Source organism: Ooceraea biroi, chromosome 12 (assembly GCF_003672135.1).
Source record: "Ooceraea biroi isolate clonal line C1 chromosome 12, Obir_v5.4, whole genome shotgun sequence".
Taxonomy (NCBI): domain Eukaryota; kingdom Metazoa; phylum Arthropoda; class Insecta; order Hymenoptera; family Formicidae; genus Ooceraea; species Ooceraea biroi.
The window spans coordinates 13,518,255-13,543,374 of record NC_039517.1 but is presented as its reverse complement, the minus strand read 5'-3'; the positions used below and the strand labels follow the sequence as shown (position 1 = coordinate 13,543,374).

Genomic DNA, 25,120 nt, shown 5'->3' with positions numbered 1-25,120 from the left:
AAAAGACACGTAAAGCTGAGATTGAGTGTTTTAAGTGTAAAGAAAAAGGACACTACACGCGCGAGCCGGAATAAAATATATGAAAAGGCGGACGTGACGGAAGTGCAAACCGTGAATCTCGCGATTGCGCGTTCGTAGGTGAAAGAACAAAGAGATCGGTAGGCGCGGTCGATAAAAAGACAGAGTTCGAGTTGAGTGGTATTGTCAATGAAATCCTAAGTGCAGAGCAACGTGATATATGGCTTACCGACAGCGGAGCCTCAAGACATATAACATACCGACTCGAATGGCTCACTGAATTTAGATATCTGGATGATCCGGGACGATTTGTCTTAGCGACAACAAGGAATGTGATACGTTGGTGAAGGAACAATACAGGTCGAAAAATACGTTGATGGCAAGTGGTGTAAGCCAGAATCGAAAATATTATATGTCCCGAGTATCAAGAAAAATCTGTTTTCAGTAGGAACGTGTACTTCGCGAGGTTATAAGGTGATTTTCAAGAACAATGTTGTCAGATCGTAAAAGACAACCCAGTGAAAACGTTTTCGGCAAGATGGTGTTGAGGCACCGGCAACATGAGAGGGCGATAATGGCATGGAAAACGCAAAATGTCCCATACGTTGCCGGTGATCATGACGTTATTTCCTCTTCTGATTGGTCAGCCGCCATGGCGCCATGTTAGATTCGCCATGATTCTTCATTGTAATAGTACATTTGAATAACCGGGGCTAACATGGCGACTCTAACTGGCAGCCAACCATCAGAAGAGGAAATAACGTCATGATCACCGGCAACGTATGGACATTTTGCGTTTTTCCGTGCCATCATCGCCCTCTCATGTTGCCGGTGCCTTTACACCATCTTGCCGAAACGTTTTCACTGGAAATGTGCTGTTGGCATCGGGAGTGAAGCAAGAAAACGAGATATATCGAATGCTGTTTCGGATGGATGCGGCGAGCAACAACGCTGAAGCTAATATATCAACAATTAATCTTCAAGTTTGTCACGAGAGAATGGGTCACTTGAACAGTCACGCGTTACGTGAATTAGTGCAGAAAAGTCTGGTTCACGGTGTCGAGCTATCAAACAAAGGCGATTTCTTTTGTGACGCGTGCCAACTCGGGAAGTCTCACCGGCTGGCGTTCGGAAATGTCGCGAACGAGCAACTACAAAACCGGTGAAGTAATACATACAGATGTATCTGGCCAATGTCTGTTGAAACACCAGAAGGTACTCGTGTTAATGTTTCCGTGATAACCGCAGGGCGATGTGAACATAATATGCTCTTGTGAGAACACGTTTTATTAAAAACACAAAGAATGTACTGTCCATGCACTACGTTGCCGTTACAGAATCGTTACAAAGAAACGAGAGCGAACGAAACGAAACAATCGGACGAACGGGCGCGCGTTAGCGACAACTTAAAGCTTTCGAGCAGTAATACCAACTCACTAATGCACTATCCAATGGCGGATTACATATCCTCAACACTCCCCCTTAAATCAAACATTGTAGTGCATACAATAAACGTTTATAAATAATAAACGAAATCAACGAAAGTAACCATACATCATACCCTCTTTCATACATAACACAAATAAATGTAAATCAGTACAATATAATATTCCGTTACTCTAATACTCATTCACTCAATCAAACCCAATTGGTCACGCAATCTCTCATACTGAATACGCAAAATCGGCTTTGTCAAAATATCAGCTACTTGCTTCTGATCGAATGTATTTAACTATCAATTGATCTGTCTCAACACATTCTCGCACAAAATGATAACGCACTGCAATATGTTTGGAACGCTTATGAAAACTAGGGTTTTGGCAAGCTTTTGCACTCGCGTTGTCTATAAATATCACTGGCACTTGGTCTAACGAGGCTATTTCACTGAACAGTCTATTTAGCCACACAGCTTCTTTTGCACCTTCGCTTGCAGCTACGTATTCACCTCCATCGTAGAAAGTGTCACACTCTGCTGACGCTTGCTCATCCACATGATTACTCCACCGTTGTACTTGAATAGGATTCCACTCACAGACCTGCGAGTTTCCGGATCATTGGCGAAATCTGCGTCGCTGTATCCTATCAGCTCGGATTCTTCATGCGATCCGTACTTGATTCCGTACGCCACTGTACCTTGAAGATATCTCAGGACTCGCTTGACCATCGTCCAATGTCGTTCCGTTGGTCTTTCGAGGAACTGAGACAAGTAACTAATGGTATACGCGATATCCGGTCGTGTTGCTACTGCCAGATACATGAGGCAACCTATTGCCTCCCTATATGGAGCTTCCGTTCTTGATCACTTGATTGCTCCATCGTTTGTGAACCTTTTTCAATCGGGGTCGACACCGGCTTTGCTTCTCCATATTGAAGGTTTGATTATTGTTTCAGTATATCGCTTCTGATTAATAAACATCGAGCCGTCGTTATCACGTCTAATTTGGATATTCAAGAAGCACTCAAGAGTCCAAACGTTATCTTGAACTCTCGCTTCAACCTTTCCAAAATTCGTTGATTCTTGCCATCCTTATTGCGACAACCATTCCATCGTCTACATACAGTACCACAATCAATTTATCCTCTTCAGTGACGTGGTAAAACAGACATGGATCCGCTGTGCTCTCGTGTAACTTGAAATCAAGCAGAACTTGCTTGAAACGCTGACTCCAACATCTGGAGACTGCTTCAGACCGTACAAACTCTTCTGAAGTTTACAGACACGTCCACTGCCATCATCAAATCCTTCCGGTTGTAGCATGTACATTTCCTCGTCAATCGTACTATTGAGGAAGGCTGCTTGCACATCGAACTGTGCTGTCTTTAGCTGTTCTCGTGCCGCAATGCTCAGAGCCGAACGAATGGTATCGAAACGTGCCACCGGACTAAAAGTCTCATTGTAATCCAGCCCTTCTTGTTGACTAAACCCGCGAACGACTAGGCGAGCCTTGTAGCGATCAATATCACCATTCGCCTTCCGTTTAATCCGATAGACCAGCGATTTGATATCGGTTTACGATCAGGGGTAGTTTCACTAGTGTCCAGGTTGAATTTTCTCGCAACGAAGTCATCTCTTCATCCATAGCTTTTTGCCAGAAATGTTTATCAGGTGAACTCTTGCTTCAGTGTAATTCTTCAGTTAACCTATTTCAGTTAAAAGCACTTCAACGAGCACTGGTCGCTTTATTCTATCTCTGTTTCGTAGATTTTGCTTTGGTGTTTCCACTGAACCACTGCTCAGGTTCAGATGCAGTTTCCTCCACGGATTCAGCTGCCGTCCGCTCTGGAATATCCAACTTCTCTTCGAGTGTATATCACTTGGACACAGTTCACTTGACACGTTGCAAGTGGACACCGTTCACTTGGACACCGTGCACTTGGACACAGAAAAATGCACACCGTTCACTTGGACACCGTTAATGTGCACATGTATCATTTGGACACAGAAAATGCACACTGTGCAGTTGGACCCCGTTCACTTGGACACCATTCAATTGCGCACCGTGCAGTTGGACACGGAAAGATGGACATAGTTGTTTGCGCACGCACACGCACACACACACACCGAAGGGGGGTGCGGGTGGGGGCCAAAGGCCAAAGGCCCCCACCCGCACCCCCCCTCGCAGAGTATGTGGGTGGAAAACGCTTTTTTTCATGTCTTTCCGTGTCGAAATAAATGGTGTCCAACTGAACGGTGCGCAACTGAACGGTGTCCAAGTAAACGGTGTCCAAGTGAACGGTGTCCAAGTGAACGGTGTCCAACTGCACAGTGTGCATTTTTCTGTGTCCAAATGATACATGTGCACATTAACGGTGTCCAAGTGAACGGTGTGCATTTTTCTGTGTCCAACTGCACGGTGTGCAAGTTAACGGTGTCCATCTGCACGGTGTCCAAGTGAACGGTGTCCAAGTGAACGGTGTCCAAATAAACGGTGTCCACTTGCAACGTGTCCAAGTAAACTGTGTCCAACTGAGGCGCTCCTCTTCTCTTCAGCCTCTACAGGAACCAACGCCAAAGACTTACTTGTGCCTTCTGGTTCGAATACTACATTCTTACTGCGAATTACTTGATTCTTCGCTTTAATCCACACTCGAAATCCATCGATGTCTGCTGAGTAGCCAACGAAAATTCCATGTTGCCCTTTAGCATCCCATTTCTTTCGTTACTGTTTCGGTGTATGTATATAACAGCCTGTTCCAAAGACATAGGGCGTTTTTAAGTTCGACGATCTTCCCGTAAATAATTCGTATGGTGCCTTCCTATCGATGCAGCTCGGTCCTGTACGATTTAGCACGTAGACAGCTGTATTCACAGCCTCTGCCCACAATAATTTTGGAAGATTCTTAGCTAGCAGCATAGTTCGTGCTGCCTCAACTACCGTTCTATTTGTTCTTTCGGCGCACCCATTTTGCTCAGGCGTGTATGGGTTTGTTACGATGAACTTCACTCCATCCGCTTTCAGAAGTTTGCGCACTTCCTGATTCTCGAATTCACGACCGCCATCGCACTAAAATTTCTTAATGGGTTTTCCAAGCTGAGTCTTCATCACCTGTAACATTTCCTTAATCTTGCTTGCTACCTCTGACTTTTCTTTAAGGAAATAGACCATTCGATATTTCGTGTAATCACATGTGAAGCATACAAAATAAACATGACGCTTACTTTGGTGTCCCAATCGCTCATGCCAAAGCTGCAAGGAACTTCTCGAAGATAAATTAACCTCGCTTTCGATTGAAACGTCTGGTTTCTTCACACGTATCACCATGTTGAACAATTGTCCGACTCGAATGCCGCGTGCCTTTACAACGCCATCCTTTATGAATTTGCATTCAGTTTTTGATGATTGAAACGTCAGACCGTAATCCAACGCTGACGTCACAGCAAATAAATTCTTTCTTGCACTTGGAGCGTAGAGTACGTTGTACATGCATCCTGGTAGCCATTGATCGTCAACAGCAGCCTCAATTTTAATAGTGCCTTTTCCTAGCGCTTCCATCGTTGACCGATCACCTACTTTGATTGTTACAGGAGTCTCAAAGCGTTGATATGTCGCAAACCATGTATTATCATTGGTTATATGGTCGGTTGCACCAGTATCCACGATCCACGACTTATCATTATATTTGACTGCCATACTTTCACTCACGTACGCTTGCTCAGCATCAGACGTCTTTTTCGGCTTCGCATCCGGACAGTTTCGACGAATATGTCCCGTTTCACCACATCGGTAACATTTGAAGATCTTCTTCGTTGTCTTGGCTTTCTCATTGGTAGATTTCTTCTGCTACTTGGGTCTAGCTCCGCTAGCGCCATCTTTGCGGTCACTTTTAACTTGCGATGTTACCTGTGCCGCCGCCAGCGCCATTCCATCTTGTTTTCGGTTCTGATACTGCCTCCGCTTCTCATTAGAAGTCAACAATGCCACTAAATTTTCAAGCGTTTGTTGCTCATCCGGCCTAGCCCACCATGCTTGTCGCAAACTGTCGTACTCTTCTGGCAAAGTATCCAATAACTTCACCATAATGGACGATACGTCAGGCTTAACGTTTAATTGCTGCATACGCAATACGAGTTCTTCGAATTTTGCGATGTGTGCCACCATGTTGTCGGACGGGTCCATGCAGAAACTAAAGAATTCTGCCTGCACGACATGAGCGGCCTGCTTCGTTTGCTGTTCAAAAATTCCGTGCAATTTTATCCACATGTCTCGCGCACCATCACAGGTTATCAGTAACGCCATTACCTTTGATTCGAGTCCTTACGATTATTTGACACGCCGCACGATCCGCCTTGTCCCAAACTCTTAGCTTAGCTTGATAAGCAGCTTGCTGCTCAGTGGTTGCTCCTTGAGCGATACTGCGTGGCTTCACGACATCACCTTCGCACACCTCGTATGCACCTTCAGTCCCGCGCAAAAGGTTTCGTACTGCGAACTTCCAAATGTTCCAGTTCTCTGCTCCCCGTAACTTCTCAATCGCCTGATACGATGTGCCTTCCATGCTTCTTTCCATGCAAAGCGATCTCAGACCAAATCTCACTCTTGCACAAGCACGACAGGAACAGGACGACCACACACTGAGCGGCCGCGTAGCATAAAGTTCTCTAACCTCTCTTCGCGATCAGCAGTAACCACGCTCTGCTACCATGTTAATGTTTCCGTGATAACCGCAAGGCGATGTGAACATTAATATGATCTTGTGAGAACACGTTTTATTAAAAACACAAAGAATGTACTGTCCATGCACTACGTGTGCCGTTACAGAATCGTTACAAAGAAACGAGAGCGAACGAAACGAAACAATCGGACGAACGGGCGCGCGTTAGCGACAACTTAAAACTTTCGAGCAGTAAGGGTGCCGTCACATGGAGCGTAAGGGTGCCTCCCCACGGAGCGTAACTTGCGTAAAGCGTAACCTGAAGTTACTAGAAAACTTCCGCCTAGTTATTTTACGCTGTTACGTCGTTTTGTCATTACGTCGATTTCAATTTCTGGCGGAAGATACGCCGATGGATGTGTATTAGTGCGTGTTCGTGCCAGTTCGTGCGTGTTATTATGTGTTACAAAAAGGATATTGTGTATTATACACAAAAAGTTTAAACAAAAACATGAATAAGGATCAAATCAGGGTAAGTTAATAATTATCGTTATATAGAATTTATTATATCAGCTATAGAGTTCTATTATATTCAATCCACTTGCTTACGATTTTGTCAATACAAAATTTTAAGGTTATAGCTGTATATTAATAGGTCTGTCGTATTGTTTTTGCATGTAGAATCTTTGCTTTCTCTTTCTGAACTCTTTTTCTCAAATTAATTTATATATTCTCACTTTAAGTGCATGAATTTTTTGGAAACAAACAACATAAACAGATCTAACATCAAGATATTACACTGTTATAAAATGACCAGTTTTATTTTATAATATTTTATTGTATAATTTTATTGTATTACATTTATCTAATAAATTATCATTTATTGTGCAAGGTTTTGGTAATGTAGGTCTGCACTCGATGCGTTACTTAACCGGCGGGTGCTGCTTGCATAGGCGTGATTGAGCACGACGGCTCCATTTACAATTCAGAGGGCATCGACCCGAAGATAAATGAAGAAATGTGTTTATCTTAGCATTTACGCTTTAATAATTTGTGAGCCTAAATTTTCATCGATTATACGAGACAAAAAAATTTTCTGATTTTGCTTCTCGTGTTATTTTTTGCAGGAATTGGAAGAGTATCGCATAGAGAACGGCACCATCGTTGGTTTTCCGGGCGCCAAACCGTACGAAGGCGAGAATCTCATGTACGAGCCATGCGATTTATACCTGCCGCTATAGAGAAAGTAATTAACAAAGACAACGCAGGACGTATCCAGGTACGGATTATTTCTGCGAAAGAAGATTTCAATTTTTTATTTCTCTCATAAAGATACTGGATAATAAAATTTTTCATTCAAATCGTATTTTTCGACAGGCGAAAATTATCGCGGAGGCTGCTAATGGACCGACCGCCCCAGCAGCGGATAAAATCCTGATCGACAGGAACATTCTTGTAATCCCGGATCTGTACATTAACGCCGGTGGTGTCACAGTCTCGTTCTTCGAGTGGTTAAAAAATCTGAACCATGTATCGTACGGCCGTTTGACCTTCAAGTACGAAAGGGAGTCCAATTACCATCTTTTAGGTACGTTGAGTCACATTAAGTAACAGTGACTCGATTAAAGTTCAGACTCGCAGACACAATAAGCTAATCTTCTAAATTTCTTTCTACAGAATCGGTACAGGAGTCTCTGGAACGTAGGTTCGGTCGCGTTGGTGGCCGCATACCCGTCACACCGTCCGAGGCCTTCCAGAAACGTATATCTGGCGCTTCCGAAAAGGACATCGTTCATTCTGGTCTAGATTACACGATGGAGAGATCAGCTAGGGTAATTACCTCGATCGATATAATCGAGATGCCATATTTATACGAAATAGGAACATTTTATTTTTATTATTCATTATTATTTCATTATTATTTCTATTATTATATTTCATTATTCGTTAAATAATAATTATTAAATGAAATTCAGACTTTAAGCAACGTTTTATTACTTCCAGGCTATCATGAAAACTGCCATGAGATTTTAATCTCGGACTCGACCTGAGGACAGCCGCGTACGTCAACTCGATTGAGAAGATATTCACTACTTACTCCGAGGCTGGTCTCGCTTTCTAAATTATTTTAGTCACAAGATTGTATTCTACGAATTACGATAATTACAGATTTCGACAATCAAAACTGTGCTTGTAATTCAATGGGTAATTCAAATAAACTGGAACTTGAGGTGGCTTTTTAAGCCCTTCGTGATCTCCTTCGACATACACGGGATTATCTCTTTCGACAAACAACTCTCAAAGATGTTAAGAACAATTGTCAAGACCAAAACTGCCTATGCTGGAACTTTGTGCGACTACAGGCCACTGAAAAGCATTTGGTGGCAAAGTGGCGTGGCGCGATAAGATATATGCCAATTTTCTGTGACCTTAATCATTTCGTAATATTAATATTCTAATTTTAACTTAATGAATTATTAATTATAACGTACTTATCATTAATGTGAATCAGGTTTGGAATGGTATGTACGTGCGAATGTCGTGGGTACCGGTTCGAATCACATACATTCCGCCTCACACATACTTATGCACAGAGTACCGGTTCCCCATGAGGCGTACTTTTCAAAGCGCGTAGGTTACGAAAACCAATCGCAAATTTGTTTAACATTTCTGTAACAGAAACTCTAATCAGCGATTGGTTGTATTTTTGCGCAATTCAGCAAATTACGCCCCATTGGAATGACGGCTTTCAGAATAGCGCAATTTCATGGTAACTTTTATTAAATCACTAGAATACGCAGGTTACTCTTACGCAAGTTACGCTCCATATGTCTGCTCCCTAACTTGCGTAAGCGTAATATGCGTAATCTAGTAATTTTATTAGATGTTACTATAAAATGTCTACTTGGTTATTTTACGCTTTGTACGTCATTTTGTCATTACGCCGATTTCAATTTCTGACGGAAGATACGCAGATGGATGTGTATTAGTGCGTCTTTTATTAAAAGATATCTAAAGGATATCTTTGCGATGTCTTTTGGATTTTTATGCTACCTGGGTACTTGGCGCGAGACACTACCGTATCTCTTAATTTGTCGTATAACAAATTTTTTAAGCCTATTGACAATGAGTGACTAGTATAGGATAAAACATTTCTTGAATCTCTGGAAATTAGCCATTCAGTAGGCTTAAAATATTTATCGTACGACGTACAAATGTAATATCGGTTTTACGTATATGCGTATCACACGCCATAAAAAATGATAAATGACGACGGAAAATTAAAATTATACCCTTTATGTGACAGATAAAGTAACGCTATGCCTTACAACTATTTTTTATGACAAAAAATTGATAGTATAAATAAATCCAAAGTAAGTCCATGTACAAACGTCCATTGGATGTATAGTATATATCCATAAATTAGTTATCCCTAACAGCACATGATATCATACGAATATTCTATACTCATACTATGAATATACGTACGGTATATAATATACCGAGAATATTCCTTGTACATTTCTTATAGTATATTATGTTTCGTATATTCTCAAAATATACTTTTAATATCTCTTATAGTATATTATTTTTTGTACATTCTCAGAATATACTTTTGAGTTACGCGAATGTATATGCGCGCCATATTGATGGCGCTGCAGTTCCTTCTCTTGTTCCCTGCAATTGATGGCGTGATTTTGACATGAACGTGCAAATGATTAATAACAGGTAATTCTTTCTATTTCTTTCAAAATATATCAAATATAAGAGTTAACGTATAAAAGACATTTCAGCCTGAAAGATATTTGTTATATTGTTTATCCATACTTGATAATTTGTGATCAAATACATTATTCTTGCAATGTACCCATACAGCAGAAGATCGTTCTATGATCATTCATAGAATAATATCGGAGAATGTTAAAAAAAAAAATATTCTCATATAATGCTTCAAAGTTTCTGTGAACCTTCTATGGAACATTTGAAGTAGACAAAAACTCACATTCTCTGAATGTTTTATAAATATTCTGTAGCATATTCTATGAACATTTTGCGTATGTTTATGGACTGTTTCTATACATATTCTATAGGATATTCTACACTCTAAATAATAAGTGTTAAAAATTTCAAACACTTTCGTTGTCGCCGTTTTCAAGATGTTTATTAATGTTTGACATTTCAAACATTTATAAGTGTTGGGTTTATGGTTGGTGTTTAATTATATTAATTATGTTATTAAGGTGTTTGATTTTCTACTTAATTGAAATTTCCTGCAAATCAAATGTTTATATGTTTTAAGTCTAACAAATTTGTTGGCGCGTAGTGGATGAATTGGTTCCTAGAGCGAGAGATTACTGCATCTTAGTCCGACCATCAGATTATCAGATATTCCCAGTGTATCGCGATTTAATAAATACCTTGTTAGGCAACTCTTGCTCGCGAGAAACTGCGCCGCGAGCGCCATCTGGTTTGTTACAATTTTGTAAGAATTCAGTGCTTAAGTTTGTAAGTGTTTGTTTCATAAGTGTGTAATTAGAAAGTGTTTGAAATATAAATCTGTTTGACTTTCTAATAATCAAACACAAATTGTGTTTTATTTTGTTCCCGTTTAAAAATCAAACGTATATATCTGTTTAATTTGACTCATGTTTGATTTTAGCAAAACAATTTTAATATATGTATATATAGCAATGTTTGATACAAAAGTGTTTGAAACTCAAACGCTTTTCCACTTGCGTTTGATAAGTCAAACATTATTTCTGCTTAAATGTGTATAATTCAAACACTTAATTACGATGAAGCCATTTTTAGAGTGTATAGGATATTCTAGGAATATTGTGGGAAATATTATAAGAAATAAAATATTATAAGAATATTCATTGAAATATCATTAGAATATTCTGAGTACTTACCAAGTAACATACCAATAACATTTAGAACATTCGTGGAACTATTTATGAATATTCTTTCCGAATATTCTTAGAATATATGGAAATCATGTTGTTAGAATATTCTCCGAATATTTTGTGCTGTATGGGTAACTTCAAAGTCTATCTTATCACACATGTGAGTTAATTAATATAAAATATATTTTACAGATACGTGTATGTAACAATAGTAACGCCGTTCTAGTACGCCTTTTCCGATATTGCTGTCTATTTGTTTGCTTTCTGGTCTGTTGTGGTGGTCTGATGATTGTGTGATTTGTCTACGAACGTGATTAATCCCAGGTAATTCTTTTTCGAAAATGTATCAGCTATAAAAGATTTTACAAAACATTTCAGCCTGCTATTTGTCACATTACACATTTGTTACATTATACAAAACATTTCAGCCTGCTATTTGTCATAATTTTCATCCTTGCTTGATAATTCGTGATAAAATAAAATATATTATTCTTGCAATGTAATCTCAAAGTCTATCTTATCAAGCATGTGAATTAAATAATATAAAATATATTTTACAGATACTCCGAAAGTCCAATCTCTTTCATTTGCTTTCTGGCCTGTTGCGGCAGATGATTGTGTGACTTCTCTATGATCGTGATCACTCTCAGGTAATTATTTTTATTCGAAAATACATCAGCTATAAAAGATTTTATATTACAAAACATTTCCGCTTGAAACATATTTGCCATATTTTTGATCTTGGTTGTTCATTATAAAATACGTTATTCTTGTAACCTCAAAGTCGGAGAATTTATAAAATGTCTATTTTATCATGGTCTCGTCCTTTCTTTTGCTTTCTATCTTGTTAAAACTAATTATGTGATTTTTACGCACACTTAATTTAATCGCAGATAATCTTTTCCTTGAAAGTTTAAGATATTTCTTGAAAAATAGTTTTGTTGTGCTTGTCATTCATGCTTGATAATTCATAATATTCTTTGATACCTGTTTGATTAATTATTAATGCAATTCATATAAAAATGGTAAAAAATTGACAGTATAATATTATGATCTAAAAATACTCACATAAAACGAAAACCTCCATTGAACGTCCAATGGACGTCTGTCATGGAGGTTCAGACCATCCAGTGAACGTCCTTTAGACATCCAATGGACAGCCACTAGAAATCCATAGTTCCGCTTTGCGCACGTCCAATGAACCTCCATTAGACATCTTCACAGACATCCATGGGACGTCGATTGGACGTTTTGTGGATTATTAATAGAGGGTTCACGGAGCCTCGGTGGACGACTAACCGACGTTCCGTGGATCATTAATGGAAGCTTCATGGAGCCTCGAAGGACGACCCAGGCAACACACATTGGTTTCAAAGCCGTTATAAACGTTTTAACGTAGCGTTTGATAACCATTTTATTGAAACGTTTATTTAGGAGAAAAATGTCCAACGAAAAAATGTTAAGAGAAACGTTTCTTTTTCGGGAAAAAACGTTTCAGAAACCATCAGAAAAATATTTATCAATTCTATATATCAGTGCCTCAAAGATAGACAGAGTTAAGTCACATTTTTGTAAAAAACTAGATTTTTATATTTTATGAATTACTCTCTAAATTTCGTGTAGTGAAATCTCATTCTTTTGGAATGAGATATCACTTCAAGCAATAATGATTTCAAAAGAAAAGAAGAAAAGAGTACTGGATCAGTTTTCCGGATGGTTATTTATAAGGTGATAACGCAAATGTTTCTTGCGAGAACGTCACGCCTGGCCTGGCCATCTATCGGTCGCTTGGTGAATCAGAGGCGGGAATCTCACACACACACACACACACACACACACACACACTTATGTTGATTTTTGTCTCTTGTTCCATAATCGAGTACATTGAAACGTATGATGTAAAAATAATTAATACTCGCAAATTAAGTAGAAATTACTTTTTTTTTCTATATTAATTATATAATTTTGAATCAATTTAATAAAACACATTTTTCGTTTCTGTGGAAACGTGAAAAATACGTTTTTAAAATTTAGGTCTAGAAACGGTTTCTTAAATGGTACTTTATGTTTCTTAGATATTAGATACGTCTAAGAAACATATATTAGACTAACATGTGCTGCCTGGGGACTAACCGACGTTCCGTGGATCATTAATGGAAGTTTCATGGAGCCTCGATAGACGACTAACCGACGATCCGTGGATCATTTATGGACGGTTTATGGAGCATCGGTGGACGTCTATTAGACGTTTCGTGGATCATTAATGGAAGCTTCATGGAACCTCGATGCCACGAAACGTCGGTTAGTCGTCCATCGAGGCTCTATGAACCTTCCATTAATGGTCCATGGGACGTACATTAATCGTCCACCGAGGTTCCGTGAATCTTCTATTAATGATCCACGGTACGTCTAATAGATGTCTTTAAAGACGTCTAAAGGCAGGAGCACAGACTTTTGCATAGCGCATAAAAAGATGCATAAGAAATTTGATTGGTCTATAAGCATGTGCATAAGGAAATGGACCAATCAAATTCCTTATGCATCTGTTTATGCGCTTATGCAAAAGTTTGTGCTCCTGCCTTAATACAGATCCACTGGACGTGCAAGGCGGAACTATGGATTTCTAGTAGCCGTCTAATGGATGTCTAGTGGATCTCTACTGGATGTTCCGAATCTCCATGACATACGTCTAATGGACGTCCATTACAGATTTTCGGTGGATGTAAATTTATGTAAGAATAACTTCAATTATATACATATATTATTAATAATTAAAAATAAATTCTATAATATTGTGAATTTCTAAATGTTAAACAAAATTAGCTGAAAAATTGTAATTAATAATGAAACTTAAATATTAGTTTATTGGAAATACTCTATATGTTTAATAAATCTATTATACATCCATAAGGGATGTCTAATGGACATCTGCAATGGATTTGTAGAGGACATCTATTATGGAGATAGGATGGACCTCTAATGGACGTCTATCCGCTTCCACTATGGAGATATACAGGGTGTTCCATGGGAAGTTGCTGAAACTAATCAGCTGTCATTTTTAAACGTATGCAGTTATTTAAAAAACAAAAATTGCGTTGGAAAGAGGAAAGTCTGCAGTTTTTAATGGGTATAAATAAAATTTAGCAAAATGTTTGTATATCAGTTTATTTTATTAATGAAAAATATGCTAATAATCAAGTAAGCTAATGATAAATATTTTCAAAATGTGCACCATCTGAATTTGTACAAAAATCAATTCTTGTACGAAAACTTGTGAAAACTTTTTCTAACATGTCGTCTTTAATGTTGCTGACGACCTTTTTAATAGCTACTACTAAATCTGACACTGTTTCTGGATTTCCGGCATAACAATGGTCCTTAATGTATCCCCAAAGAAAGAAGTCACATGGATTTAAATCCGGCGAGTACGGTGGCCATTCTAGCCCCCCCCCCGGGCAAATTTGGGGTATCCCAGACCGATGACTCGATTGCCATAAACTTTATGGATTGTTTCGAAGACCTCCTGGGTTCGATGTGGTGTCGCTCCATCCTGCATGAAATGAAATCCTCTGACCAGGCCTCTTTTTTTTGCATGAGGGAAGAATTATGTTTCGAGAAGCTGCTTGTAACTTTCACCAGTGACTGTTGATTCGAAGAATTGCAGATAAATTCCTTTTACCGAGATCGCAGCCCATGTTGTTATTTTTTGTGGATGTAAAGGTTTAGCCAGGGAAACGTTGGGATTTTCCGACCCCCAAAATCTATAATTTTGTTTATTAACTTAACCATTTAGCCAAAAATGTGCTTCGTCCGTGTAAATTATCAATTTTGCATCAAGTTCTTCATCTTCAAACATTTCATTTATCGTTTTGCAGAATTCTACACGTTTCGTCATAGCGCGTTTGGTTAGCAATTGATGCGATGTTATTTTATAGGGATGCATTTTCAGGAAATGTTTTAAAATCCTGTGTAACGTTGTTTTGGATATTTCAAGAGCTTGGGCAGCTTTTCGAATGGAAGAATTTGGATTCTCTTCAAAATACTTCTTAATATCTTCAATGTTTTCTTCTGCAGCTACAGACACAGAAGGACCTGGCAGATCATGTCTACGGTCTTGGATAGTTCCATACTGCATAAAATTATCGATAATTTTGATAAAAATAACACTAAACATTATTTTAATGCAGATTTATTGCCAAAAAATGGAGTGACGTAACGCATACGTTTAAAGAAATAATAAATTCTAACCTTTTCAGCGTGTTTTCGCTCTTAACTTTATGTGTTCCGTATTTAGTACGAAACCCCCTGTAAGCATTGCTATAAACTTTTCCTCTAGAAAAGAAGCACTCGACAAGATAAATCTTTTCTTCCGTCGTCAGATTACTCATTTTGACGCGCACGGACTTGCATCTACCACAACCAGAATAAAACTGCGGACACTCAGATGAACGACCGTTAACCGTAAGACCCTTTCTGAAGTCATGGAGGGGAGAACCAACCGTTTACTTTCAGCAACTTCCCATGGGACACCCTGATATCCCATGGAGCTATGGAGGTATCATGGATCTCTAATAGACGTCCATCTGACGTCTATCGTGGAGATAGATGTCCCATGGCGCTATGGAGGTTTCATGGACATCCACTGGATGCTAATTTCTATGTGGGTAATATAATATTCTCTAAAAATAATAATATATGCAATGCTCTATTTCTTTCCATAATAATGAGTCTGTTCGGTTTAGCTGCACTGCAGAACTGGTGTAGTAAGTTAGGGTGAGAGAAATATATATTTCTTCACTCCAACTTATTGCACCACTTTAGCAGTGTAGCTAAAACAAACAGACCTAATATTACGATATTATTATTATTATTATTATTATTATTATTATTATTAAATGTTCGTTGTTCTTCAATCGTTGCCGACGAATTGCACTTTCGGCTACTCGATCCACCTTGGTGCAACACGGCGAGAAGCGAAGGAAGACCGGAAAGATGAATAAGTGAAAGAGCGGATGATGTGAAATGAAATTTGAATGTATGATTAACAAAAGCTTTATTGTAACACGTTGAAAGCGCGTTTGAACAGCAAAGAAACTTCGTAAGAGATACACTGTAGCTTTAAGTCCGATCGACTCGACTCGCGATGCTCTAATGACAATGATCAGCTGATTCAGAAGCTAGCCGGTGTCGGATTCGGTAGCGGGGAAAGACGAACGCGTGTTTGTCTTCGATTCGCGTCATAACAAGTTCTTATTTTGAGGCTTAGAATCGATGAAAGGAATATGTACATGCAGAAATTAAGATGATAAAGAAAATCGCAGTTATAATTATTGATAAAAGTCTGAACATTACCGCCCGCTTCAGGGGCGATAACGCCGCTGATAATGAACGAAGAACTAATGATATAATCAGCGAGTATAATGAACGCACGCGTGAATTACGATTACGACGAGACTATTTGCAAGTGTGACCGAACACGACAAACCCAAAGAACAGCGAAATAATAGAGAATAATTTTATGACACGTAAAGCGGACAAAGTTTGGTGATGGGGCGTTTGTATGTCGACGTTGACGTGCGCACCGAAACCACCCGGACAAGGCCATCCGCGCCGGGAACGGTGATGACTCTTGCCAGAGGCCATTTGCTTGGCGGTGTGCGCTCGTCGATGACGAGAACAAGATCCCCCGTTTTAACATTGCGTTCGGGCTGTTGCCATTTGTTACGAGTTTGGAGATGGTGAAGATACTCTGCCGACCATCTCTTCCAGAATCGGTCAATGAACTGGCGCAGCAATTGTCAGCGTGAGAGTTGAGAGACGGGAACGTCGATTAAAATTGGCTCAGGAACTACTGCCAGCGGTGCCCCAATGAGAAAGTGCGCAGGTGTCAGCACGTCCAGGTCGTCAGGATCTTCCGATAATGCACAGAGAGGCCTGGAATTGAGTACTGCCTCAATTTGTGTTAGCAGCGTGTTGAACTCCTCGTATGTCAGAACGGCATCTCCAATGATACGACGAAGATGGAACTTGGTCGACTTCACCACGGCCTCCCACTTGCCGCCGAAATGAGGCGCTCCCGGCGGATTAAATTTCCAAGCCGTGCCATCAGCAGCGAGAACGTGTGCAAGATCAGCTAGCTCCTTGGAGGCTGCGGAGAACATTCGTCGCAATTCGGCATTGGCTCCAACGAGATTGGTTCCGCAATCGCTCGTTATCGTTTGACACAAGCCTCGGCGTCCGGTGAAGCGTTTGTACGCAGCGAGAAAGCCTTGAGTGGTGTAGTCTGTGGCAAGCTCTAGGTGTACTGCTGAAAATGAAAAACAGACAAATACAACGAGATAACCTTTATACTGACGAGCGGAGCGTCCACGCCATGTGCGCAACGTGAACGGTCCAGCATAGTCGACACCCGAATTGAGGAACGGTCGTGCCGGTGTAACCTGAGAAGAAGGAAGCTGGCCCATAAGTTCTCGTGCTGCGACTGCACGGTAGCGAGAGCAGCGAACGCATCGTCGAACGAACGAGCTGATAGGAGAGCGACCACCCAGAATCCAATATTGCCGGCGGAGCGTGGCTAGCATAAGTTGCACCCCGCCATGAAGAGTTCGATGATGCACGTCTGAAATGACGAGGCGAGAGAATGAGCACTCTCGAGGTAGAATGGCAGGATGCTTAGCATCTAGATCCAGCAGTGAATGGTTAAGTCGTCCACCAACTCGGAGAATACCATCTTGACCTAAAATAGGAGTCAGTTTTGATAACGGATTCGAGCGAGGGAGTGGGGTACCTTTTGAGACGGCGTACAACTCATTGGCGAAGTAGCGGCTTTGAGTTTCTTTGATCCAGAAAAGTAGCGACTCGTGAATTTCCTCAGGCGTAAGTGCATGCGGATTTGATGGAGGTGGATTGCCTCTGAACCGAGAAATACAGCGCTTAAGCCAGGCAGTGATACGCAGCAGCCGATTGAGCTGCGAATACCGATCGATCAGGTCCCAGGTTGACTTGAGTGCGATGTTGATCATCGTGCAGCGAGAGCGTCGATGCTCTAGATCGACTGTAACGTCGAGAGCGGGCACGGTTGTCGGCCACATCACAGACGGTTGTTTCAGCCAGGCAGGTCCGTGCCACCAGAGCTCATGATTGAGAAGTTGAAGTGGCAGAAGTCCCCTGGATGCGCAGTCGGCTGGATTATCGGTTCCAGCGACGTGGTGCCATTTTGCATCTGGAACAAGCTCCTGAATCACAGCGACCCGATTTGCGACAAATTCTGCCCATTATGATGGCTGACCTCTAATCCACGCGAGACTAACGCTAGAGTCAAGCCAAAGATGCACTGGAACAGATTGATACTTGAGGAGTATTTTGCGGATGCGAGAGATCAGACGAGCCAGCAGCATCGCAGCGGATAACTCAAGTCGAGGAATCGTCTGTTTTTTGAGTGGAGCTACTTTGCTTTTTGCCACGAGTAAAGTGATATTAACATCTGAAAACTCAGAGAATGAGCGAAGGTAGACGACAGCCCCGAGAGCGTCGTGTGACGCGTCGGAGAAGCCATGGATTTCAATGGCCTGCGAGTCTGAGTGCGTATGAAGCCACCTCGGAATGGAGTACGACTCCACGGTCGTGAGATTGTCGGCGAAGCTCACCCATTTCTGCGAAATTGCGGCTGGAACGGGGTCATCCCATTCGATCTGGTCCTTCCAGAGCTGCTGAATGAGCATTTTCCCAACGAGGGTGATGGGCGAGAGCCAACCAAGAGGATCAAAGAGCTGAGAGATACGAGACAGAATTGTGCGTTTCGTGATAGAAGAAGAAGAGACAACAGCACTGACCTTGAATCGGAACGTATCTGAGTTTGGATTCCATATGAGTCCGAGAGTTCTAGCCTCTGCGTTGAATTCTCGGTTCGAAAAATCAAGTTGCGAAGATTCGTGAATATTGGCCAGTATGGTGAGATCGTTGGTGAACCACTTCTGCAACGGAAAGCCGCCCGCTATGAGTATCTGTGCTAACTGCTTGGCTTTGTCAGCCGCGCGTTCTGGGGTGTCAGCACCTGAAAGCACATCGTCAACGTACATATCATCACGTAAGATCTGAGCTTGTGGAAAGCGATGTTCCTCATCGTCAGCAAGTTGTAAAATAACACGTATTGCCAAGAATGGCGAACATGCTAAACCGAAGGCGACCGTGCAAAGAAGATATTCGAGCGGAGGCCCCGTTTCACTCCAAATGATCTTTTGAGCTGGTTGATCGTCAGGGTGAACGAGAATCTGCCGATACATTTTTTCGATATCAGCTGCGAACACGTATGGATACACACGCCAACGGAGAAGAACGGCGTCGAGATCCTGTTGAAGCTTTGGACCAGTGTGAAGGCAGTCGTTGAGTAAGTATCCAGACTTTGTGCGGTATGATCCGTTAAAAACAACTCGCAGTTTGGTTGTAGTGCTTTGTTGACGAAGAACTCCATGATGTGGCAGATATACAGAGGCGGATTGTACGTCGGTGGGGACAGTGCAGCGTTGCATGTGCCGTAAACTAGCGTACTTCGCCATGAAGTTCTTGTATAGTTGACCAAAGGTGTTGTTGATGACGATCTGTCGCTGTACTCGTCGCATGGATTGCTCCGCAGCCTGGCGAGTATCCCCCAGGCATCCGATATCAGACCGGAACGGCAGCCTGACAATATAGCGTCCAGTTGGATCACGAGAGTGAGTTGTGCGAAAGTGCTCTTCGCACGCTTGTTCATCTGCGTTGAGCCTCGCGTGAGTCGATGACGGAATGTCCTCCTGAGTCCAGAACCTTTGCAAGGAGTCATTGAGACTTAGTTCTTCGTCGGAGGAAAGCGATACGGTCGTCACTTGGTGGATTTGACTGTATTTTTGCGAGGTTGATCCGGAGACGATCCAACCAAGTGCAGTGTGCTGAGCGACGGGAGCATTGGATGGTCCCTTGCGGAGCTCATCACGAAGAAGATGTCCATAGATGTCAGCTCCGAGGATGATATCTATCTGAGCTGGCGTCGCAAAGTCTGGATCGGCGAATGGTAGTCCCTCAAGATGGTCCCATGAAGAAGTGTTGATTGGCTCCGATGGTATTTTACCTGTCAACTGAGGTAGGATATAAGCAGTTGCCGTAAAGACTGATGATGGGTCGACACACGACTGAAATTGCACGGAAACCACTCCCCGGACAGATCCGACTTTGTGAGCACCGACTCCAGCGATGTTCAGCGACGATCGACTGCGCGAAAGACGCATTAATTGAACGATAGATTCACGAATCAATGAGATTTCTGAATCCTGATCCAAGAGTGCGCGAATTACGAGACTTCGTGACTCATCAACCAAGAGACGAACCTGAGCTGTGGCGAGCAGAGTTTGTCGCTCGGAATGATCGACTCCAGATGAAACGAAGTGAGCTACGGCGGTTGGTTTCTCGACACTTACTACTGAAGAGGAAGGCGAACTCGATGATGAAAGAAATGGAACTGATGGTGTGAATGTTGTCTCCCGATGAAGAAGAGTATGATGTTGAGCCTTGCACAGGCGACATCGTTTGAGACAGCGACAATCTGCAAGACGATGATTTCCGAGGCAGTTGAAGCACAGATTTTTTGTCTCAACGAATTTCCGACAATCGTCAAGAGATTTGAACACAAACTCTGAGCATGAGGCGATATAGTGCGAAGCTGAGCAACAGGAGCATCCCGATTTAGTTATTGCAGCTGAGTGAATACGAACAGGCTTAGATTTTGAGCCTGCTTTCGGAGCAGTTAACTTGGAGGCGGAATTGCGAGAACTGATAGCCTCGAGAGCGCGAATGCGCCCTTCGAGAAAGACCTCAAGTTGAGAGAATGTAGTTAGCTTCGTGGACTCACCGAGGTGAATTTCCCATGCTTCGAGAATGGTGGGGTCCAATCTTCGAGTGACGAAGTGGACAAGAATCAAGTCCCAGCTTTCAACGGGAACGTGGAGAGCAGCTAGAGACCCGAGAAATTCCTTGATCGTAGAAAGAAGGTGCTTGAGATCGCTACTTGTAGCTTGCGTGAGCGGTTTCAAGTCGAAGATTCGATCAAGGTTCGAAGAAACAATAGCGCGCTTATTTTCGTATCGCGAAGTGAGCGATTCCCATGCGCGAGGAAAGTTATCAGACGTAATCGATATGTTTGCAATGAGTCGCGACGCTTCACCCGAAACCTGGCTTCGTAGATAATGCAATTTTTCCACGGGAGAGAGATCTTGATTGGACACGACCATCGATGAGAAGAGATCTCGGAACGCTGGCCAGTCATAATAGTTGCCCGTGAATTTCGGTAAGCTGATTTTCGGCAAAGTGCGACTAGATCCGGAACAGCAGGTCGATTGACTAGTGTTGAGTGCGTCTGGTTTCGGCTCAGCGAATGAGTCTTGCAATTGAAGAAGATTCGATTTAGAGTCGAAGTAAGATTCCTCACAAGTTGCATATAAATCTTTTGAGAAATAGTCAAGTGAGCGTTGTTCGTCCGTAATAGATTCGACTAATTTATCGTGGTTCGATTGAAATTTATTCCAGTCTGAGTCGAGCTGGTGGATTCGCGCGGTTAATGTAAACTTGTTTAGTTTCTCTTGTCCAAGTTTTTTTGTATTTGTGTAAGCCCGAGCTATTCGACCGAAGAGATCTTGTTGTTTCTCGACAACAGAAGTGACGGTTGGCATGGTGAAAAACTTCGAAAGGTCGAATGAGTAATGAGCTGACACCGATAATGATAATTACTTGGAATTGCAAAGAATAACGATTGACAGAATGTGGCTTACAGATTTCGACGCTGAACCCCTTCTTACAACGGACGACCAGGCGGACCCTCGTGGAGTTCAATCTCAGCAACCAGGAGGTCGAAACACAGATAGCACTAGAATGGACACTGTGAGAAAGAAGCGACAAAGAAGATCCGGCTCGAAGGACCAATAAATGTTCGTTGTTCTTCAATCGTTGCCGACGAATTGCACTTTCGGCTACTCGATCCACCTTGGTGCAACACGGCGAGAAGCGAAGGAAAACCGGAAAGATGAATAAGTGAAAGAGCGGATGATGTGAAATGAAATTTGAATGTATGATTAACAAAAGCTTTATTGTAACACGTTGAAAGCGCGTTTGAACAGCAAAGAAACTTCGTAAGAGATACACTGTAGCTTTAAGTCCGATCGACTCGACTCGCGATGCTCTAATGACAATGATCAGCTGATTCGGAAGCTAGCCGGTGTCGGATTCGGTAGCGGGGAAAGACGAACGCGTGTTTGCCTTCGATTCGCGTCATAACAAGTTCTTATTTTGAGGCTTAGAATCGATGAAAGGAATATGTACATGCAGAAATTAAGATGATAAAGAAAATCGCAGTTATAATTATTGATAAAAGTCTGAACAATTATTATTATTAAATATATATTGATTAATAATAATATACATAATTCGTAAATAATATATATATATTTTAACAAAACAAGACAAAATAATGAATAGAAAGCGACCAAGAAAGGATATTTCATGTATATCAAACAGACACTGCAATCGATTAGCTGCGCAAGAATCAGAACTTGTATGTGACACGTTGTTGAATACGATTGTATTATCATATAACTATGAATATTTAGAATTTTTTGATGGTTAATAATTCCACAATTGATTCACATAGGAGACATGAATATAGTGATGAAAATATGTTACTTTTCCAGGTGTGATACGAAAATCACATGTGGATGCAACGGATGAGCAGATTTCAGCCCTGATCAAAATATGGCTAGCTCATACCAAAGAGCGTATGAAAAAACAACACCGCAACACAGATGAAACATCTTAATTATGTTTTCTTAATTATGTTATACATATGACATATATTTTATATTCTCTCCTCTTTAACATTAATATTATATTAATTTATTTAATAGGAAGATACAATGTATAAATTATAGGAATTGATAAAATGTATCAAAACAATATTAAAGTTTTATAAACTATATATTTGTAAACTGTAAATATGTAACCTAATCTAATCTATAACCTAACCCATACAGCACAAAATATTCGGAGAATATTCTAACAACATGATTTCCATATATTCTAAGAATATTCGGAAAGAATATTCATAAATAGTTCCACGAATGTTCTAAATGTTATTGGTATGTTACTTGGTAAGTACTCAGAATATTCTAATGATATTTCAATGAATATTCTTATAATATTTTATTTCTTATAATATTTCCCACAATATTCCTAGAATATCCTATACACTCTAAAAATGGCTTCATCGTAATTAAGTGTTTGAATTATACACATTTAAGCAGAAATAATGTTTGACTTATCAAACGCAAGTGGAAAAGCGTTTGAGTTTCAAACACTTTTGTATCAAACATTGCTATATATACATATATTAAAATTGTTTTGCTAAAATCAAACATGAGTCAAATTAAACAGATATATACGTTTGATTTTTAAACGGGAACAAAATAAAACACAATTTGTGTTTGATTATTAGAAAGTCAAACAGATTTATATTTCAAACACTTTCTAATTACACACTTATGAAACAAACACTTACAAACTTAAGCACTGAATTCTTACAAAATTGTAACAAACCAGATGGCGCTCGCGGCGCAGTTTCTCGCGAGCAAGAGTTGCCTAACAAGGTATTTATTAAATCGCGATACACTGGGAATATCTGATAATCTGATGGTCGGACTAAGATGCAGTAATCTCTCGCTCTAGGAACCAATTCATCCACTACGCGCCAACAAATTTGTTAGACTTAAAACATATTGTTACATCCGGGTTGACCACCCGGTGTAACGGAGCCGGGCGTGCAGCTGAGAGTCAGCTGGAAAGAAGACGCGAGTTGACGTCTCCGGGGCGAATTACCATCTCCGCGGCAACGGATAAACAAGATGGGAAGAACGAGTTGAAGCTCAGCTGTGATCCCATCTGGACGTGTCGCGAGCCGCGCCGATAACTGCACAAATTATACATCCGATCCGATATTATTAGAATAAAGTTCTATTCTCTTTCGTAAACGCGAGTATTAGTTACGCGAGCGCGCGAGTGACAGCGAGCGTGTGCGCGCAAGACAACCAGAGTCTGTAGATTTTTCGGGTGGTGATGCGTGTAAGGACGATGACAAACTTGCGAAACACCAGGTTTATTGTGTGTCGTACACAACGTACACAACGTATAATTGCACGTGTAATTATAAGAACGAAATACAACAAAAATATCCGTAACTTTCATAAAACGAAAAAACTCTTTCCTTTGTTCACACGGATCTAACGATCACGGCTCGTTTAATACCCATTATAAACATCAAGCAACAATAATATCATATCAATATTGTAGTAACGGATAGTAGATACTTTATTAAAGTTAAGGGTATACAGACTTCAGAGCGCGTAAGGCGATAAGTCTTGTCTTAAATACGGCCAAGGAGCGACTGCCTAATCGCTGATCGGCAAGCACACCCGACGAACCGCTAGATACCTGCGCGTGTGTCCGTCACACTTACAATAGTTTGTTTTCAATCAAAATCTCTGTCCAACCTACGGATATCACCGTCGTTACACACACACACACGCACGCACGCACGCACGCACGCACGCGCGCGCGCCACGGCACCACAATATTATAATTATTAATTTACCACTCAATCATGTAAGTGGTATGTCTTACATAATAGTTTCATTGAATAAGAGAAATCATAACATTGATATTACTGTTAATCAAAGTTTATTAGGTATATAAATTGTCATATTTCTGCGGCCGCCTATGGAAGGGGCAAAATGCTATAGTGCATGTCTTTCAACTGGTCCTTTCAAAGATGGCCGCCTTCCCCTTTTGCGGCTTCACGCGCAAGTCTGTATTAGCAGTCTAGGTAATATATAGAAGTCTGTGGTTGTAACACCTTCTGGTAATCTGCTTCTTTTTCCGCATCTTCGACAACGGCCATGCTCTAGTTGATACTCTACTACATACGACTTAATTTTTGGCAGATTAACTTTCTGGTGCATATACGGTTTCTCACATATTGCAATCTCTCCACCACATTCACAAGTATAAGACAACTCTATCTTTACTACTTC

At 40.9% G+C, this 25,120-nt stretch overlaps 2 protein-coding genes across 2 annotated transcripts; one reads left to right on the top strand and one right to left on the bottom strand.

Moving 5' to 3' along the window:
* Nucleotides 1-6,622: 6,622 nt before the first annotated feature.
* Nucleotides 6,623-8,381, top strand: LOC113563042 (glutamate dehydrogenase, mitochondrial-like). Its single transcript, XM_026974037.1, is given in 8 exon segments — nt 6,623-6,643; nt 7,043-7,117; nt 7,239-7,329; nt 7,332-7,390; nt 7,489-7,699; nt 7,789-7,943; nt 8,116-8,139; nt 8,141-8,381. Coding segments are annotated over 8 exon segments (729 nt in total). The 3' UTR covers nt 8,234-8,381.
* An 8,435-nt stretch (nt 8,382-16,816) lies between these two features.
* Nucleotides 16,817-21,715, bottom strand: LOC105286606. Its single transcript, XM_026974036.1, has 2 exons — nt 18,329-21,715; nt 16,817-18,253 (listed from the first exon to the last, which is right to left on the bottom strand). The coding sequence occupies exons 1-2, from the start codon at nt 21,713-21,715 to the stop codon at nt 16,817-16,819; spliced, it is 4,824 nt and encodes a 1,607-aa protein (XP_026829837.1).
* Between the last annotated feature and the right edge of the window lie 3,405 nt (nt 21,716-25,120).

What these genes read in the sequence shown, in the direction of transcription:
- LOC105286606 (XM_026974036.1), bottom strand. Translation starts at nt 21,715, where the DNA reads ATGCCAACCGTCACTTCTGTTGTCGAGAAACAACAAGATCTCTTCGGT. An exon ending in ATCTTTGGCTTGACTCTAGC is followed by an intron (nt 18,254 to 18,328) that starts GTTAGTCTCGCG and finishes GCTGTGATTCAG; the next exon opens with GAGCTTGTTCCAGATGCAAA.